General features: G+C 28.6%; 5 protein-coding genes across 5 annotated transcripts; 1 reads left to right on the plus strand and 4 right to left on the minus strand.

The window, feature by feature from the left end:
- Window positions 1-162: 162 nt before the first annotated feature.
- PGO_124140 (rhoptry protein) lies at window positions 163-4,353 on the minus strand (the record flags this gene model as incomplete). The annotated part of the gene is made up of 2 exons (XM_028689204.1): window positions 163-3,980; window positions 4,149-4,353. The coding sequence occupies 2 exons, from the start codon at window positions 4,351-4,353 to the stop codon at window positions 163-165; spliced, it is 4,023 nt and encodes a 1,340-aa protein (XP_028545005.1).
- A 2,187-nt stretch (window positions 4,354-6,540) lies between these two features.
- Window positions 6,541-9,528, minus strand: PGO_124150 (hypothetical protein, conserved; the record flags this gene model as incomplete). The annotated part of the gene is made up of 1 exon (XM_028689205.1): window positions 6,541-9,528. One exon carries the CDS (start codon window positions 9,526-9,528, stop codon window positions 6,541-6,543), a length of 2,988 nt encoding a protein of 995 aa, XP_028545006.1.
- Window positions 9,529-11,446: 1,918 nt separating this feature from the next.
- On the minus strand, window positions 11,447-13,248 carry PGO_124160 (hypothetical protein, conserved; the record flags this gene model as incomplete). Its single annotated transcript, XM_028689206.1, has 6 exons — window positions 11,447-11,488; window positions 11,737-11,889; window positions 12,086-12,241; window positions 12,567-12,615; window positions 12,864-12,950; window positions 13,193-13,248. 6 exons carry the CDS (start codon window positions 13,246-13,248, stop codon window positions 11,447-11,449), a joined length of 543 nt encoding a protein of 180 aa, XP_028545007.1.
- A 2,258-nt stretch (window positions 13,249-15,506) lies between these two features.
- Window positions 15,507-16,328, plus strand: PGO_124170 (hypothetical protein, conserved; the record flags this gene model as incomplete). Its single annotated transcript, XM_028689207.1, has 1 exon — window positions 15,507-16,328. The coding sequence occupies one exon, from the start codon at window positions 15,507-15,509 to the stop codon at window positions 16,326-16,328; it is 822 nt and encodes a 273-aa protein (XP_028545008.1).
- Window positions 16,329-16,815: 487 nt separating this feature from the next.
- PGO_124180 (hypothetical protein) lies at window positions 16,816-18,231 on the minus strand (the record flags this gene model as incomplete). The annotated part of the gene is made up of 6 exons (XM_028689208.1): window positions 16,816-16,874; window positions 16,976-17,051; window positions 17,401-17,414; window positions 17,522-17,581; window positions 17,728-17,792; window positions 18,119-18,231. The coding sequence occupies 6 exons, from the start codon at window positions 18,229-18,231 to the stop codon at window positions 16,816-16,818; spliced, it is 387 nt and encodes a 128-aa protein (XP_028545009.1).

An 18,231-nucleotide genomic window follows, 5' to 3' on the forward strand; every position in this document is an offset into this window, starting at 1 on the left:
GTTTGGACATTTACCTTGTGTTTCCTTTCTTATTTTTAGTGCATTATTATTTTTTTTTTTACTCATTTTTAATCTGTTATTATTATTATTATTATTTTATTTTTTTTTTTTTTACTATATTATTATCCTTATTTTATGATTTTACGTTATTTTTTTTTTTTTTTACATTTCTTCCACTTCAAAACTTTCCAGGTCGATTTTTTCATTCCATACGTCATCGTTTACTTGCGCGTCTTCGTCGGATGAACTGGGCTGAGACTTTTTCTGATCTTTCACAATTTCTTTTTCCTCGTCTTTTGTGTTACCATATGGTGGCAGGTTATCAGAACACAAAATATTTGACATCTCCGTCTTGTAAGCAATAAAATCATGTACCTTTGAAGTTTTCACAGATGAGGGTACCGCTTGTATTAATTCGCTATAATTTAACGTGTCATCAAAACCCTTCATTTTTGTATGGCCTATACTATTTTTATTTATTATTATATCATTAATTGGATTTAAACTGAAGCTGTGACAGTTACTTATGCCTGTATTCTCTTGATATATAAGTTTCTTACTATGTTCATGCATAGTTGATGATTCTTCGTGTGGTTTGTTACTGAATATGTGCATGGGAACAAAGGCATTTTCACCTGAATTAACATTTTTCAAATTTTGGTCTTTTTCTTTTATTTTATTAGCTTCTTTTTTTTTACTCATATCAAATAAATCCTTAATTCTATTTTCTGTGTTTACATAAAATTGAGAAACCTGCTGTACATTCAAAATATCACTTTTGCTGCCTGCCTTGTTCAGATTTTTTTTACCCATGAAAAGGTCCATGTATCTGTTGTTATTTTCAGTCTTTGTTTCCTCTTTCAAATGTTCAAAGTGCTTTACTTCAATAGTTGGATCTCTGCTCAAAGATGGGAAGATTATATCCTGTTTTCGTGTCTCAGTAATTTGCTGTTTTTGTGCCTCAATAATTTCCTGTTTTTGTGCCTCAATAATTTCCCGTTTTTGTGCCTCAATAATTTCCTGTTTTTGTGCCTCAACAATTTCCTCGTTTAGTGCCTCAGAATCGCCTGACTGTTCAGAATTATTTTTTATCCCCATTTCATTTTTACACTTCTGATCACTGATAAAATTAGGTATTCGGTTCATATTCATGTAAATAAAATTCTTGGCAAATCCCGTGACATCCACAAGGCTACTCTCCCCATTACTGTTACTACCAATGTTATTGTTATTAGATGAAGACGTCTGAGGAGATGTAGTAGAATCGGTATATGTAGTTGCATGTGCCATAGGATCACTACTTAAAAAATCATTCTTTAAATTGCTTCCTTTATCCACATCAGTATTCTTCTTTTCCATTGATGATGAAAAGAAAGCTTTATTTTGGAGATTCCTTTTAAGTGTATTTTCATTTATATATTTAAATGTACTTTCTAAAAAAGTAGAAGAATTTCCAATAAATCCTTTTAGCTCATTCTTTAAATTATTTTCAAATGATGCTAACTTGGAGAAATGAAGAGTTAGCTTTGGAGGTACTACTATATTTTTAACTTCTTTTAATTCAATCTGTTTTTCTAAATTATGTATATTTTCCTTCAACGCTTTAATGCTATTTTGATAACCCACAATAGAATCCTGCAAATTCTTATTAATCAATTTATATTTGTTTAACTTATAATTCTTTTCGTTTATTAGTAAATTTTTGTCTTTTAATGTGTTTAAAAGATTTTGTACTTTATGCGTGGTTTCTTCCCTCTTTTTTTTTTCATTTTCTAGTTCTTCCTTCAGGAGGAGAGATTGTTTTATGAGGTCTACATGATCTCTTGTAAGAATTTGACCAGTTTTCTTTTCTCCGTGATCACAATTATCACTGTTCCTCAACTCTTGTTGTTGTAATCCGTCGTTAATATGTGTAGAAATATATGAGCACGTTTTTTTTCCTGCTATTTTAATGTTTTCAGACAAATTTTGGTATATTTCCAACCCCATTTGTTGTCCTTTCACATATTCATGATTCCTTAACTTCTTTTCAAGTGTATCTACTTTTTTGTCATAATTCCGCATAATGTTAATAAAAAATGAACATTTCATTTTGTACAGTTTTAAACAAATAGCTGAGTTATTAATTTCTGTTAAGAAAAGCTTTATTTTATTTTTCAATTCTTCTTTTTGATTTTTTTCAGATTCTAATTGTTCTATTAAATTTTTATTTTTTTCAAGGGTATTTTCTAAATAATTTTTCATTTCATATATATCATAGCTGTATTTTTCAATGCTTTTTAACTTTTCCTGTAGATATAATAAATCTTTTTTTAAAATATCATTTTCATTTTCCATTTTTCCTTTTTCATTTTTCAATAATTCGATCATTTTACAATTCTTATTATTTTCAGTTAATAAATTATCAATTCTGTTACTTTGTTCTTGTATTTTTTCATACTTTATAGAACTTTCTTTTTCATTCATTTGTAAATTCGATTTTAGCATGTGTATATTTTGTTCATTTTCTTCTTCTTTCATTTTTAAATATGTGCATTCTTCATTTAGTTCTTTATTTATATTTATAAGCTGTGTTTTTTCTCTTTCTTTATCATTTAATTCTTGTTGCAAGTGAACAATTTTATTTTCTAAACTTTCAATTTGCATTTTAAACATCAATTCCTCATTTCTCTTTTCTTGTTCCATAACATTTCGTATATTATTTTCCTTGTGTATAAAATTAAATTCAAATTCATCTATTTCTTTTTTGTATTGTTCGATTTTCTTTTCCAAATCTTGTATGATCATTTTTTTTTCCACTACATCTTTTTCTATCCTTTCCACGTATTCTTTCATTTCTTCTTCTTTTTGTTTCATAAAATTGTCTTTCTCTTCCAATACTTGGTTTAACTTTTCAAATTTTGTCTCATACTCATAGCATTTATTACTAATTTGTTTATATTGCGCTTTAGCTTGTTCATAATTTTCTTTGTTCTTTATATTCTCCTCTTTCATTTCATTGAAGGTTCTTTCGTATGTCTTCAGTTTTTTTTCAAGTTGTTCATTTTGACTTTTCAATCTATCTTGACAGATTATATGTTCTTTGTTCCTCTGTCCATACAAATCAAGTTTGTTTTTTAAATCCTCGCATTGATTCCTTAGCTGTATAATAATAGTCTTTTCCTCTTCATTTTTTTCCATTTTTAGCTCACTTTTCCACTTTTCTTCTGATGTTGCTGATTTTCCTTCTGGCGCTTCCCCATGATACATTGCTACTTCTTTCTCCATCTTTTCATCATTGCTATCTTTTGGCATTCCTGTGTAAAGATTTTCTTCACGTGGTAGGGTATCTTCCCTACTTTTATTCTTCTGTTCGACAACATGAACAGGTAGATAATATGATAAATCAGCTTTACTACTATCCTGTTTTATGTTTTTCACTAAATTCTCATTACCTGCACTGTTCAGGTGAATTGCATTTTTTTCACATAAATTTGGGTCGTTTTTCTGGTTAATATTTTTGTCTTCACTTTCCTCTGTACATTTCTGATATGCTTCATGAGAAGAATATTTCTTCTCCATAATATTCTGTCCATTTGGATTCCCATCTGGAATATTTAAAAACAAATTGTCTTTACTTATTTCTCTTCCTGACATTGTCAAAAATTGTTCACTATCCTGGGGACTACACTTATCGATAGATTCATAATCCATTTTTCCATAAACAAAATTGACCTCCTCATTGTCATGTGTTTCTCCAATACCATTTAATAATGGTATCTTATTTTGAATACCAATTTCTTCCTCCTTTCCTATTATATTAATGTCTTCATTGTAGTATTCCACATTTTTGTAAAGTTTCTGAAAACTTTCTTTTCGATTAGTGTGATTATTCTTGAATGAGAAATTTTCAATTCCCCCTAGAGAATTTTCTAAATTATGTTTGTAGTCTATTTCTTTGTCCTGTTCCTCCTTTCTTTTACCGTTCATGTGTATATCGTCTGCAAAGTTTGCAAACAGGTGAAATGTAAAATATATCAAGATCAAAAAAGGTGTGAATTCATTCACAAGCAGGTTGTGTTTACGCTAGTGTTTATGTTTGTGTATGTGTGTTTTTTTTTTTTTTTTTTTTGTTGCATGTACTTGGGTTTATGTTTCTCATATCAAACCTGAAATGTTGCCATTGTGTGATTTACTTCCCTCTTGGTCCCTTCCATTATCGCTTATTACATTGATCTCATCATCTATTATGTTTATATCAGTGTCCCAGACATTTTCTTTGTCGATGCTGACATGATCATCTGATGCACTATCTGGAAAATCGAGCTTAGGAGTGCATGGTTTGTTCTCTTCCTCTTTCTTTGCTTGATGCATTACTTGATTGTTGTACAGTTTTTTTTTTTTTTTTTTTTTTTTTTTTTTTTTTTTTTTGGATAAGGATGTGGGATCTAATTTACTAAGTTTAATTTTCCGATATAGCTTATATTGTCTTAGTGTGTTCATATATTTTTCCCCTCCCCACCCACACATACAACCTTTTTTTTTCACTTCCAGAGTTAACCCTCGGCTGGTGTGAAGGGTTCATGTGTGAGAGAGAATGAACAACATACGTACAAATGTAAACATGTGTTGGGAGATGATATGTGCAGATATGTGAAAACTCAACAAATGGGGTGAACTGTATTGTGGCATAAAACAGGGAATGTCTTCGAGTTAATATTAAACTTATGTGAAAATTATTAAGGGAAAATAAAATAATAGAATGAAATAAAGTAATAATAAATCAATCAATCAATGAAGGAATAAATAAATAAATGAATGAATAAATGCATCAATAAGTAAAATAATGTATAAATAAATAGAGAAAGCGTAAAATTAGAGGGGAGTGTGCTAATTGTACATGGCCACAATATAATCAACACAGTGGATATATACTGAGAACAATGAAATATGCTCGTTATATTATACTTTAACAAATAAAAAAAATAAGAAAAAAGTGTAATCTTTTTATCTCTGAATGTGGAAACAGGAGAAAAAACACAAAAAATTAAAAAAAAAAAAAAAATTAAATATATATATATTTAAAAAAAAAAAAAAAAAAAAAAAAAAAAAGCAGAAAACGAATAAAGGGGCCAAAGATGAAACAAAAGATGAAAAATTTCAGTTTTTCAAATAATGTACACATCTCCTGTTGTTGAGAAATTTCAAAAATTCAATTTATCAGATTATACCTCCCTTCCCCCACCAATTTAATGAGTTTTTCATGAGAAAATACTTAATTTTTATTATACCAAGGCATAGGCATAGTCAAGTGTATATTGTCCATGCAAAACACTAATAGTAGAGATATATAGTATTGTAATCCATTGCATTAGTTCTAAACTTTTTTTTTTTTTTGTGTTTGTGTTTTATAGGACATGTTCCATTTTTTCTTTTCTCTTTTCGATTTCCTCACTACTTCTTTCCAATTTTCAGTTCGCTTTTTTTTTTTTTTTTTTTTTTTTTTCATCCACTCTGTATTTTTAGAGGAACATAAGAAGAAAAAGTTTCCTCAGGAACAGTTCCTCTTGACAAACTCTTTGATCTAAAGAACAAGCAGCATAATCACATTGTGGATGCGGGGATATTGGGAGATGGGGAGGTACATATGTGCACGTTAATATATGTACGTTAATGTATGTACGTTAATGTATGTACGTTAATATGTGCACGTTGATATTTGCTTGTCAATATATGCATGTTCATATTTGTTTGTCAAAATATATGCATGTTCATACATTTATGTTGATGTATGCGTGAACATATGCAAAGCCTTTTTGCACACCAAGTTGGACACTTACAAGGTGACATAAAGAAAAATACCTATACTATTTTTCAACATGAGGATAAATACCTCCCTTTTTTTCTTCTCTTTCTTTTTTGTTTACACAGATATCAGATCCCTTCCCCCTCAGTCCATACCAACATTTCCGTTTGTGTGCACACAAATATGTGCAATGCGCCGTTACAACGTTAAAATAGCTACTTGGCTTTTTTTTTTTTTTTTTTTTCAAATTTTTAGCTACTTCCCTTTTGTATATTTTATAAATGAGGCAATTTCACGTTTTATGGACATTCTATGGTTTTTCACTGTGTTTCTTATGGGACATTTTTATGGTTTTAATGGATTTAGCTGGAAAAAGGGGAAACGGGAAAAAACAAAAAAAAAGGGAACAAAAGAACAAACGAACAAAAGAACAAACGAACAAAAGAACAAAAGAACGAACGAACAAAAGAACAAAGGAACGAACGAACAAAAGAACAAAGGAACGAACGAACAAAAGAACATAGGGACAAAATAACGAACGAACAAAAGAACAAAGGAACGAACGAACAAAAGAACAAAGGAACGAACGAACAAAAGAACATAGGGACAAATGAACAAACGAACAAAAGAACATAGGGGCAAAACTTTACGCGTTTGTAGTTCATACTTTTAACATGTGCAAATGCGGACGTGCCAAAAGATTTATACACACGAACGGGTGGCTTAATTCAACCAGTTTTTCGGCTTTTTTTGTGTCACTTTTTTCCTCCCTTTCGAATGCTTTTCCTCTTTATTTTTCCATAGCTCTGATCGTCAGTGCATTTTTTATCATTTCTCATATTCATTTTTTTGTGGTGTGCCCACAGTTCCGAATTCTTTGTTGTCTGCTCCGTATGATGCTGCGTCAGCGTCTCCGTTGGTTCCTTCGCATGGGGTGTTTTTTCCCCTCTGTTCCAATCCTTCTGAAAATATCTCATCAAATCCTCATAGGGAGAAAAAATAATCTCAACAAAGTCAAGTGCAGTGAGCATATAGGGTGGTATGTGATTAACAGATAAGTTCACGCTTGTGTCGTTAGTTGAAAGGGGATGGTTCCTAAGTGTTTTTTTTTTTAAAAAATTATTGTTCATGTCAAGGGGTAATGATAATTTTTTAAACCCATTAGGTGTACGTTTGTAATATAATTCATCGGGATCATATTTCATGAATGTGTCACTGTCAATGATTCTTGGTTCATTCAAGGAAAGGTTAAAAGTAACAATTTTATTTGGTGTGCTACCAATACAATGCTCATTTATATATTTTTTCAAAACAGTGTTGTAGTTTTCATCTGAATCATTCAATGATATGTCTAAAGCTAAGGATGATATATCCTTTGAGAAAAATGAATGAAATAATAAATTTGGAAAAAAAACTGATAAATTATCATTCAATGATGAAATTACAATTCCATCTTTTTCAACAATTGATTTAACTAATGGGTATTTTGTTAAAATATTCTGAATAATTTTTAAAATGGAAAAAGATATCATATAATCTGAATGTAAAGAAATATTATATAGTTCAAATACAATTCGGGATAATAGCTGATTATTACTGTTCTTGAAATTATTGTGATTGTTTGAGAAATTTTTTGTTCTTAACAATAAATCAATGCAGTATATCAGTTCAGAGCAAAAATTATATTTATCATTTGTTAATTCTGGCTCCTTTTGTATTTCTCCTGTTAAATATTTTTCTCCTGTATTATCTTCCTCCACACTCATACCATTTTGTTTGTATCTTGGATGAATCTCATTCTGTTCATACTTCCCACAGTCTGAAAAGTTCTTGTACACAAAATTTCCATGTTCAAATAGGAAATCAGTAGAACCCATATGAAAATAAGGAATAGATACATCTAGGAGTGACAACAAACAACTAGCTACCCAAGAACAGTCAACATAGAAGCTATCCTCTGGAACTTTATTTATAATTTCTAAAAAAATGCGTGTACAGGTAAGTCTAAGAGATGGGAATACACCATTTTCACATTCCCTGTTTCCGCTGTTAATCTTTTCACTACTACCATTATCCATCACATTGCCATTGCGAGAGGCACTGGAGCTACCCATAGCCAAAGCTTTTATTTCTTGAAACATATCATCCATCAGTAACTTATTCACGTAGAGCGCATAGTGAGCTATGCCATATAAGGAATATTTCACAAAGGGGATAGAATATTTATTGTATTCCCTTAATACACATAAGTAAACTAAAAAAAGTTGATCTAATATTTTTTCTGTATTTTTTTCTATTATTTTTAATTCTCCACATATATTTGTTTTCGACCTCAAGACATCATCCTTATATTCTGCATGTATACCAGTTGCTATATCATCACTGGAAAATAATTTTGCATTAATTTTCTTCTCTGTTATGCTAATTTTCGAAAATATTTTTAACAATTCTGGGCTTATATTCTGTCCTCTCTTAAACACAGAATTGGAAAAATAATCTATTAAATAAAGTGTAAAAGATAAATTGGAATCGTTATCAATAATTTCTTTCAATCTATTTAAACATTTCATACAAATAATATGCAAATTTGTTTTCCCTTTTTTCGTAAGTTTTTGTTTTTTAGAAATTATTCTGTTATATTTTTTTTTTGAATACGTATGTATATTTGCATATAATATAAGATATTCGAAAAGTTTTTCACTTCTTGATAGATATAAATTAACTGTTACTATTTCACACAGGAGATTTACATAAAGGGTTGTATTATCACGTATATTTTCTTTTAATATATTACAAAAGATTTTAAAATATTTCACTATGTTTTCTTCTATCCTATTTACATTTTGAATCACTTTTGAAAAGTTTTTTGAAACAATACCCCCATTCATTTTGTACTGTCTCTTCATGGTATTTCTTCTATGATAGTTATTCATATCTGTCTCATTGTAGCTGTTGGAATTTGTACCATTTTTATGGAGACTCCCACCATACTTTTTGTTATGCTTAACATTTTTTCCATCTGATACATCTTCACTTCCGATAATTTTATACGATGGTGTTATGCCCTTCAGTACTGTGCAAATAGATATAAGACTCAGTGTGTTTATCATTTCATAATATTTGATCTTTCTCTTAAATTCGTTCATTTGGGAAGTGCATGAATTGTCACTTTTAAGCTCTATGCTTATATTTCCATTAATGTCGTTTCTTCTGCGTAATAATTGCTTTCGTTTGACCTTACTTTCCTTAAAAACATAAAAGAGCACATCGAATTTCTCGATATGAAGTTCCTGATTGCTCATGATGCTATTGGAAATTATTGCAATTTCATTTCTCATGTCATGAAAATGTTTCATTTTGTTTTCAATTTTGATGATTTCTTCTTCTATAGGGCTTTTTATCTTTTTAATAATTTTTCTGTTCTTTATTTTCTCTAACATTTTCCTCAGCTTTTCTTGTCCCTTTTCGAATTTTTTGTTGTTCTTTTTTTTCTGTTTATTCTTTGGGCCACTTTTCCTGTCATCAACTTGATCATCATCGTCTTCCTCTTCTTCTTCTTCTTCTTCTTCTTCCTCCTCCTCATCGTCTTCATATGTTATGATTCCATTTCTCCTTACACGTGGTAGGTTAAAACTTTTTCTTCTAATATTGTTGCTGATTTCTTTGTTAAAGGTCCTGGACTCGAGCTCTTCGGTTCCCTTGTAAACATTTTTCTTCTTCACTATTATGTTTTTTTTTGCCATTCTTTTTTAGCCTTTTAAAAATCTTAACTATACATGTACATGCATCAAATGGATTAGGAGTGTGGATTAGGCATGTATATTACGCATGTGGATTAATCACATAGAATTGGCATGTATATTACGCACGTGGATTAGGCATGTATATTACGCACGTGGATTAGGCATGTATATTATGCATGTGGATTAATCACATGGAATTGGCATGTAGATTGGGCATGTAAATTACGCATGTGGAATAGTTACATATATACTAGCCAAATGGAAGTTTGTGCCTTTCTTTATAATACTTTTGAAAACAAACCTATAATAGTAAAATTATCTATGTTCTTGCTGAAGTTATATGGCCGTAATTTTTTCCCCCACATACGACATGTTTTATTTAAGGTGGGGAGTAGTTTTCTTAAGTAATTCAGTCTTTCATTATGGTAAAAGCTGGATTTATATGACATAAAATTATAATTATTTGTCAAGCGCGAAAAAATTATTTTTTACTGTTTTTTACTGTTTTTTTTTTTTTTTTTTTTTAAATTTTTACTATTCATTATTGTTATTTTTATTCCCGTTTTTTTTTTTTTTTTTTTTTTTTTTTTTTTTTTTTTTTTTTTTTTTTTTTTTAAATTTTTTCTTTTTATTTTTTTTTTTTTTTTTCCCGTTTTTTTTTTTTTTTTTTTTTTTTTTCTCCATATTTATGCATAAATATAAATGCTTTCTTGATAGTGTCGAATCGTAGGAGAAAAAACTAGGTTAAAATAAAGTTCAACAACTTGATTTCATTCTTTTTTGAAAAAGATCTTTTTTTTTTTTTTTTTTTTTTTTTTTTTTTTTTTTTTTTTTTTTTTAAAAAAAAAAAAAAAAAAAAACATTCCATTGGATTTTGCCACATTCGATGGTGATCTTTTTGTGAGGTGTCAGTAGGGAAATAATTACAAGAAATTATCATAAGTGTTAACCATTCGTAAGTATATACATATATATATGTGTATTTTATAAATGTAAATATATGCCCGCTTTAATTCTACAATCCTATTCAGGTGGAGCCTAACGAATTTATTTTACTTTATTTTACTTTATTTCATTTTACTTTATTTTACTTTATTTCATTTTACTTTATTTTACTTTATTTCATTTCTTTGCTGCCCTGTTGTATGCCCTTGGGAATGTACGTGACCAAAGGTCACCACATATATATATACATATAAACATATATGTGTTTTTTTTTTTTTTTTTTTTTTGGAAAAAAAATGATATATCTTGCTATATTTTAAAGTGGTAGAGAAAAAAAAAAAAAAATAATAAAATAAAGTTAACCGTTGGGTGAACTAGTAAAATGTATAATGTGTTTAACACAAGTTGAAATAATTGCCAGCTAAAAAACCCATAGCCCATATGCGTATAAGCAGAAGATATATATATGCTTCTACACATATATAAACATGAATTTGAAAAGTTGCATGCTACACACTAGTAGTCCTTCGTGTATCTGTGCACATTGAAGGTTTCTTGAATGTTTTGATATTCAAAATGAAAATGTAAAAAAAATCAAATACCGCAAAAAAAAAAAAAAAAAAAAATGAGATAAAAAAACAAACACAAAGAAAGGTGGTTGGAGATATCAATAGAGGGGGAGGAGGGTGTTGCTGGATGTCTTGTTTTGCGTGGAGTGGAAGATCTTAGCCGACTAACAAAACAGAACAAAGCAAAGAAAAAAAATAAGATAAAATAAAAACAACTTTACAAAGTGTATACATTAAGTAGATACAAAAGCATTATCACACACTTTTATATATGTACACAAAACTCCATCCCACGCACTCACCTTCCCACTTACCAAAGTACTAAAATTGCAAACACGAAAGATTGAAAAAAAAAAAAAAAAAAAAAAAAAAGGCACTCTTTTTTGCATGCTCCAAGTTTATTTCTAAATTGTCGTTTCACTCCTTAAGTATTCTCCTACATCGCCCTGCACAAAAAAAAAATAAAATAAAATAGCATATATATTGAAAAAGTTAAATATTAAGATACGTTCTTCATATTGAAATAGTGCGACAATATGGATGCACCCACTTATATGTTTGTTCCTACTTAAGCCCATAAACACAGATGAAAAAAAATTTTCACATTTGGATTTTTTTTTTTTTTTTTTTTTTTTCTGTGATAGTACAATGGGCAAATTAAAATAATAACAGCATGCATAAAATCATCCAATACCTGATGAATTAAGACAATATCAGTAACATTTAAGATTTTGATATCTTGAGTGTTCCTTATGGATATGCCAAATCCTATTGGGCTATCATTCATTGAGAGAACTATAATTCCATCTCCCTTTTTTATATTGTCACTAACTTTTAACAAATGACTCTGCAAAAAAGAGAAGTGCAATAGAACAGACGAGAAATGGAGCGAAAGGAAGAGAAATAAAAACGAGGAAAATGCCATAATGTATTCATTCCTGTTTTTGCACACACATATGTATGCAAACGGCGAGCTGTCTTTGTATGTGTATGTGCGCTGTTTCTGATTCATAATTGAGACATTTTTTGCATGATACACACACCTTGAGTACATTGTTCCCAAATAGAAAATTTTTTTCTCCCGATTCTTTTAACCATATTTTATGAATACAAAATTCATTTAAGAATGACAGTGACGTAATTTTTATGAAGAAATTATTTGCTTTTGTGAATTTCCCAAGGCATATTCCGAGGGACATCTGCGGGGAAAAAGGGGCATTTGAAAAGGGATTTGAAAAAGGATTTGAAAAGGGATTTGAAAAAGGATTTGAAAAGGAATTTGAAAAGGGATTTGAGAATGGCATTTTAAAAGGGATTTGAGAATGGCATTTTAAAAGGGATTTGAGAATGGCATTTTAAAAGGGATTTGAGAATGGCATTTAAAAAGCATCACAGTAGGATACTTCCAAAAAAAAAAAAAAAAAAAACCAATACATTAGAAAAAGACATAATAACAATATTGAAACTTCCTACAATCGTACATGTTTATATATCATTTAATGTGATCCAATGTGTTTATCTTACCAGTGAATTTTTATTTATTATTGATTCCACTTGTTTAGCAAGGTCTGCCCTAAAAATAGGGATGTGGTTATGAAGAAAATATAACTAACGTTGTTACAGTTATGCAAAAAAAAAAAAAAAAAAAAAAAAAAAAAAAAAAAAAATACTGGGGTTATATATGGCTATGCATGACCAAATGGTCTTGTACACTCGATTTCGCATATATCACATTCATGGCTATAAAAAGACACTAATTTCTCATGTGCCTATGCCAAAACATAAACACATTCACTCTTGAAGATTAATATAAATATATACTTGACGAAGTAGACGCTTGACCTATGTAACCTTAACACATACTCCTCGTTGTTGTAGGATAACATGCTTAGCAGGTTATTTCCAATACTGCCAAAAAAAAAAAAAAAAAAAAAAAAAAAAAATCTGCATTTACAACCCATGCGATATCACTGCACTGATAACAATTTCAAAAAGGAAAATCTCATGCGATGTAAATTATTCCCCTCCATTCATACAAATGGACATAGGGGGTGTACATGTAATTACGTGGATCCATTAATATGGACACATGGATGTGTTCTTAATATGTACAGGAGTGTTATATCACGTTTATCTTTTTTTCGTCTTACTATTTAGAAAGCTTCTTAAAAACTAGCATCGTTTCGTTATCATTGAGGGGCCTCATTTTGCTCAGACTGATTCGATTAATACTTAAAAAGGAGGGAAAGAAAGGAATTATCTCTTTTTTATTCTTTTTTTTTTGGGATGTGTGTGGGGGGTCAGGGTGAATCCTCTCCCCTTCAGGTTAATATCGGAGAGCCCAATGAATCCAAAAAATATATGCATACATACATACATATAAATAAATATATATATATATATATATATATATATATATACGTGCAAACTTTCTGAAACCCGTTTCCTCTCTTTAACACTTTATATTGTGCCAGGAGGAAATATTTTCTTTTTTTTTTTTTTTCTCTTTTTTCTCGGTTTAAAATTTACTCATCTAAGTACGCATAAATATGAAACTATTCATATTTATGTACAACCATATGCGTGTTGCATATTTTGCATTATGTACCAAACTAGGATTTACTTTTTTTATTTTAATTCTTTGCAAAAACAGGGCTAAAAATTTTCAACTATATCATACTGATGGGACGAACATGTTATAATTTTTTTTTTTTTTTTTTTTTCAAGAAAATAATAAATCACGTAATATACATTATTTTAATATAACGAATCAATAAGTATTTCTTTTTTTTTTTTTTTTTTTTTTTTCCTTTCTATGAAAATAATTAATCACGTAATACACTTTATTTTAATTTAAAGAATCCATGAATGTTTCTTTTTTTTTTTTTTCCATGCCATTACGTGTTGTAAAGCACCATTATTGTTTATCTAAATTGAGGAAGCAAATTTTGTGGACAAAAGATGTTCACGGCATGAAAATATATAACATGTCTATGTGATTTAACATCAGAAATTAAAGTAAAAAAAAAAAAATAGAGACGATTATACATATCCTCTATGTGTTACATATAAATATATCAGCAGTTAGAAATTGTTAATACATTGTAGATTATTTAAAATTGATAATAGTTACATTTGTAGAATTCCCAAAATATTACAACATTATATATACGTCACTCACGTGGATCAATTCCTAGCTATTTGGCTAATCATAAATGTTCTCATAAAAAATATCACAATGTTTTTAGTTGGTATGGGTAAAGGAATTCATTTTTAATACATTTCATCCTTTTTCTAAAAGAACAGAAAGGAAATATTCACTTAAATAACTGTGTGTATGCTTACCCACTTTGCGAATAGTCTTTTTTTTTTTTTTTTTTTTTTATCTTATTTCTTTTCAAAATGGAGAAAATGATGTCAATTTGGAATATGCGGGCTTATTAACAAACGGAGAGAGAGTTAAAAAATGTATATGCTTAGATATGAATTTCCAAGTCTCTTGACTAAATTTCGTATGGTTTATTTCGTTCGTTTTCTCCATACTTTTACTCATAGAGTAAAATACATCCATTATGTGTACATGTTATGTTAAGATATATTACGTCTACATGTGCGATAATCCATATATGCATGAATGTGTGTGTGTCATTTCTTATTCCCCGTGATTTCACGAATAAAGGTATCTAGTATGCGAACAATGTTCATAATTATTTTCCCCTATGCTCATATTGGAATGTTTCATTTATACTTTTACACTTTCTTTTTCTTTAATGTCCTTTTTTTTTTTTTTTTTTTTTCTCCTGAAAAATTTGAATTAAAAGGGAACAGATAATTTCCATATCTTTCCAGAGGAGTTATTTTTTTTTTTTTAGCATTTTTAGACAACCTGTTTGTACATTTAAGGGTGTTATATATGTGTATGCATAAATATGTTAAAAAAAAAAAAATAAGAAAAATATATTATACCTATATGTAAACGAGCAAAGATGCTTCTCACAGCATAGGTCGTAAAAAATAATGGAATGGAGAAATAACTGAAAAGAGATGTATAAAAAGAAATGGGGTTACCTCTCTACCCTCTTCGCCTCCTTTAATCCATTGCGAAAAAAAGAAGAAAAAAAAAAAAAAAAAAAAAAAAAAGACAAAAATTCTGTGGCATATCAAAAAAAGCGAAAGTTAGACTTTATGCAATTTCATGAAAAATTCAAAAATAAAATTATGAGATGCAAAAGATGAATGCTGGTGTATGTCATGAAAATTAAATATTATTTGCATAAAAAAGAGAAAAAAAAAAAAAAATAAAAAACACTTGTGTGGTTATAAATATACACATTTGTGTAAAGGACAAAATTATGCCTCCACCTTGTGTACACGCTGCCTTTTTCCCTATCTCTCTCTCTATCTCTCTATCTATCTTTCTTTCTTTTTTTTTTTTTTAAATAAAACAAAACAAAGCAAATCAAAATGGAAAATTATGAAACTCTATTCGAGAGCATGATATTAGAAGATGATAACGCATATGACATAATAAAAAAATGTGAAGAAAAAAAAATAAAAAAAATTTTGTACAAATCAATACATGACCCGAACATACTACCAAGTTATTCAACATTTAATTTAAGAGGAAAACGCTACAACATTTCTAACCTATCAGGAGAGTCTATTAAAAAAATAGAGAAACAGAAAAAAGTAAAAGAATTACAAATAAGCTATGAAAAAAAGTTGTTAAAAAAAGGAGAAAAAAATCAAATAATACCTTCTTTAAATGAAATAAAAAAAGTCAACCCAACCTTATTAACAGTTAAAAAAAAAAAAAAAAAATTTAAGGATGCATTACCAGATAGAAATGATGTACCGCTAATGAATATAACCGCAGATGTTGATTACATATATGATAATGCTGTTCAGATAATTAATTCAAAGCCTGTCCAAATAAAAAAGAAGGAAGGAAAAAAATTCTTATATGAAAACCCATTGACGAAAGAAGATTATGGAAAAGTTAGTGCATACCTTATAAATATAAAACATGAGTTAAAAGAAAAGGAAAATTTGAAAAAACAAGATATTATTGATGAAGAAAAAATAGCCGCTGAATTACAAGTTAAAAAGACAAAATTGTTAACTGAACTTAAAAATAAATATAATGAAATTAATAAGGAATACCTAAAAATATCCCATGTTGTTGATATTAATTCAATTAGGAAATTGAAAAAAAAAGACAATTATGAAAAACAGTTAAATCAGTTAGAAAAGGACATTCAAAAACTAGAAAAACAAATGTATTGAAAATGAGTTTTGTCCTTTCTATTGTTCCCCTTTTAAAGGAAAATATGTGATGGGTTTATTAAGTTTAAACCCTTGGTGGGAAACAAGAATAGTTTGAGCTTCAGGATCATTCCGTGTGTATTTTTTTTTTTTGATAATATGCGTGTTTCTTTAACAGGTTGCGTTTTTTTTTTTTTTTTTTTTTCACCGTGTGGATATTTTTAAACAGTTTTGTGTATTACAAGACGAAACTCCATTAATCGCATACACGAGCATGTGCAAGAACATATACATTACATCTACACACAAATATGAGAAAAAATTCATAAGATAATTTTGAATTCTCACAAATGGTTGTATATAAAGCCAACCAGCGGGTGCCAATAAATGGTTAAGGTGTGAAAAAAAAAAAAACTAAACAATGTACACGTGTGTGCAAAAACATATCATAATTTGTGACAAAAGAAATTGATTTTTTTTTTTTTTTTTTTTGTTATTTCTTTCAATTTTAAATTAACAATATTGGACCATTTATGTCAAAGGACTTGTTTATTTCATCTTGGAGATCTAAGAGGAAAAAATATAAGCTACATTTGAAACTTTTTTTAGAATAAAAAGTACGAGACACTCTTAATTATGTTAATAAAGCACATTTATAACAATTATACCCATTTCTGAGTTTTCGGGAGAAGGCACACTTTCTGTTTCTTTTTGGTGGGGTGAATCCCGAGATTCAGTATCATTCTGTTCATAAAAAAAAAAAAAGTAAAATAAAATAAATAAGTAAATAAATAAGTAAATATATAAGTACATAAATAAGTACATAAATAAGTAAATAAATAAGTAAATAAATAAGTACATAAATAAGTACATAAATAAGTACATAAATATGTACATAAATAAACAGAACGACGCGAATAAGTTCCTATGCAGATAAGTAGACACATGAATATATGTAAACATATAATATCCCCCTCATCATCCATCATTTAAGGATCCCTGAAGTGGTATATTTAAACGCTCGAAGAACATAAAATTTAGGTGAAGCCTCTGATCTAAATGCTAGGGTTCAAAGCACGTCTTTCCGTGTTACCTCATTCTCTTCATCTAATTGGAAAAATAAAATAAAATGAAATAATTTTTTACGTAATAGCGTCCTTATTAAAAAAAAAAAAAATTTCTATCGGTTTATATAAAAACTGAGGAAAACATACCTGATATATAAAATTCTTTATAATATTTTCGAAGTAGAAAAGAACCTTCTTTCTGAATTTCTTTAAGTTGTAAGAAAAAAAAAAAAAAATGTAAGATATGCAGTTTTATGGTCATTTTCATATTCGCTTAACAGACACATGAAAATACTTTCATTTTATAATATATTCGTTTTGATAAAGATTTTTTTTTTTTTTTCCAGTTGAACCTGATGCCACAAAAATTTTCAATTTTTCTTTCAATTTCACCAACTCCTTTGCTGATACCTTCCATCTGATACAAGGAAAGGATTACTAATCTTATTTGCTGTTCACATATACTTTGAGCACAGAATTATAAAGAATTTTCCATTTTTTTAAAACTGAAAAATAATTTTTGCTTGTCCTATTGGAAAATTATTTCTTGTCTTTTTTTTTTTTTTTTTTCGCATTGTTTTATATTTTTTCACATTGGTTTACTTATATTTATCTCGCCGTTGCTATTTTTTTTTTTTTTTTTTTTTTTTTTTTCAATATACATATGCATAAGCACATAAAAATATAAGCAACTTTTTCATTTTTCGAATGAAGTTTTAAATTGACTCCCGGATTTTGTACTACCTTTGCGAAGGTATCATTTGGTAATTAATCAAAGGGACATCCTTCGTTTTTTTGGATATAGCCATTTGCTTGAAAACGAAAGACAACAGAAGCAGCACGATTAGTTTAATCAT

Source organism: Plasmodium gonderi (genome assembly GCF_002157705.1).
Source record: "Plasmodium gonderi DNA, contig: Chr12, whole genome shotgun sequence".
Classification (NCBI taxonomy): Eukaryota; Apicomplexa; class Aconoidasida; order Haemosporida; family Plasmodiidae; genus Plasmodium; species Plasmodium gonderi.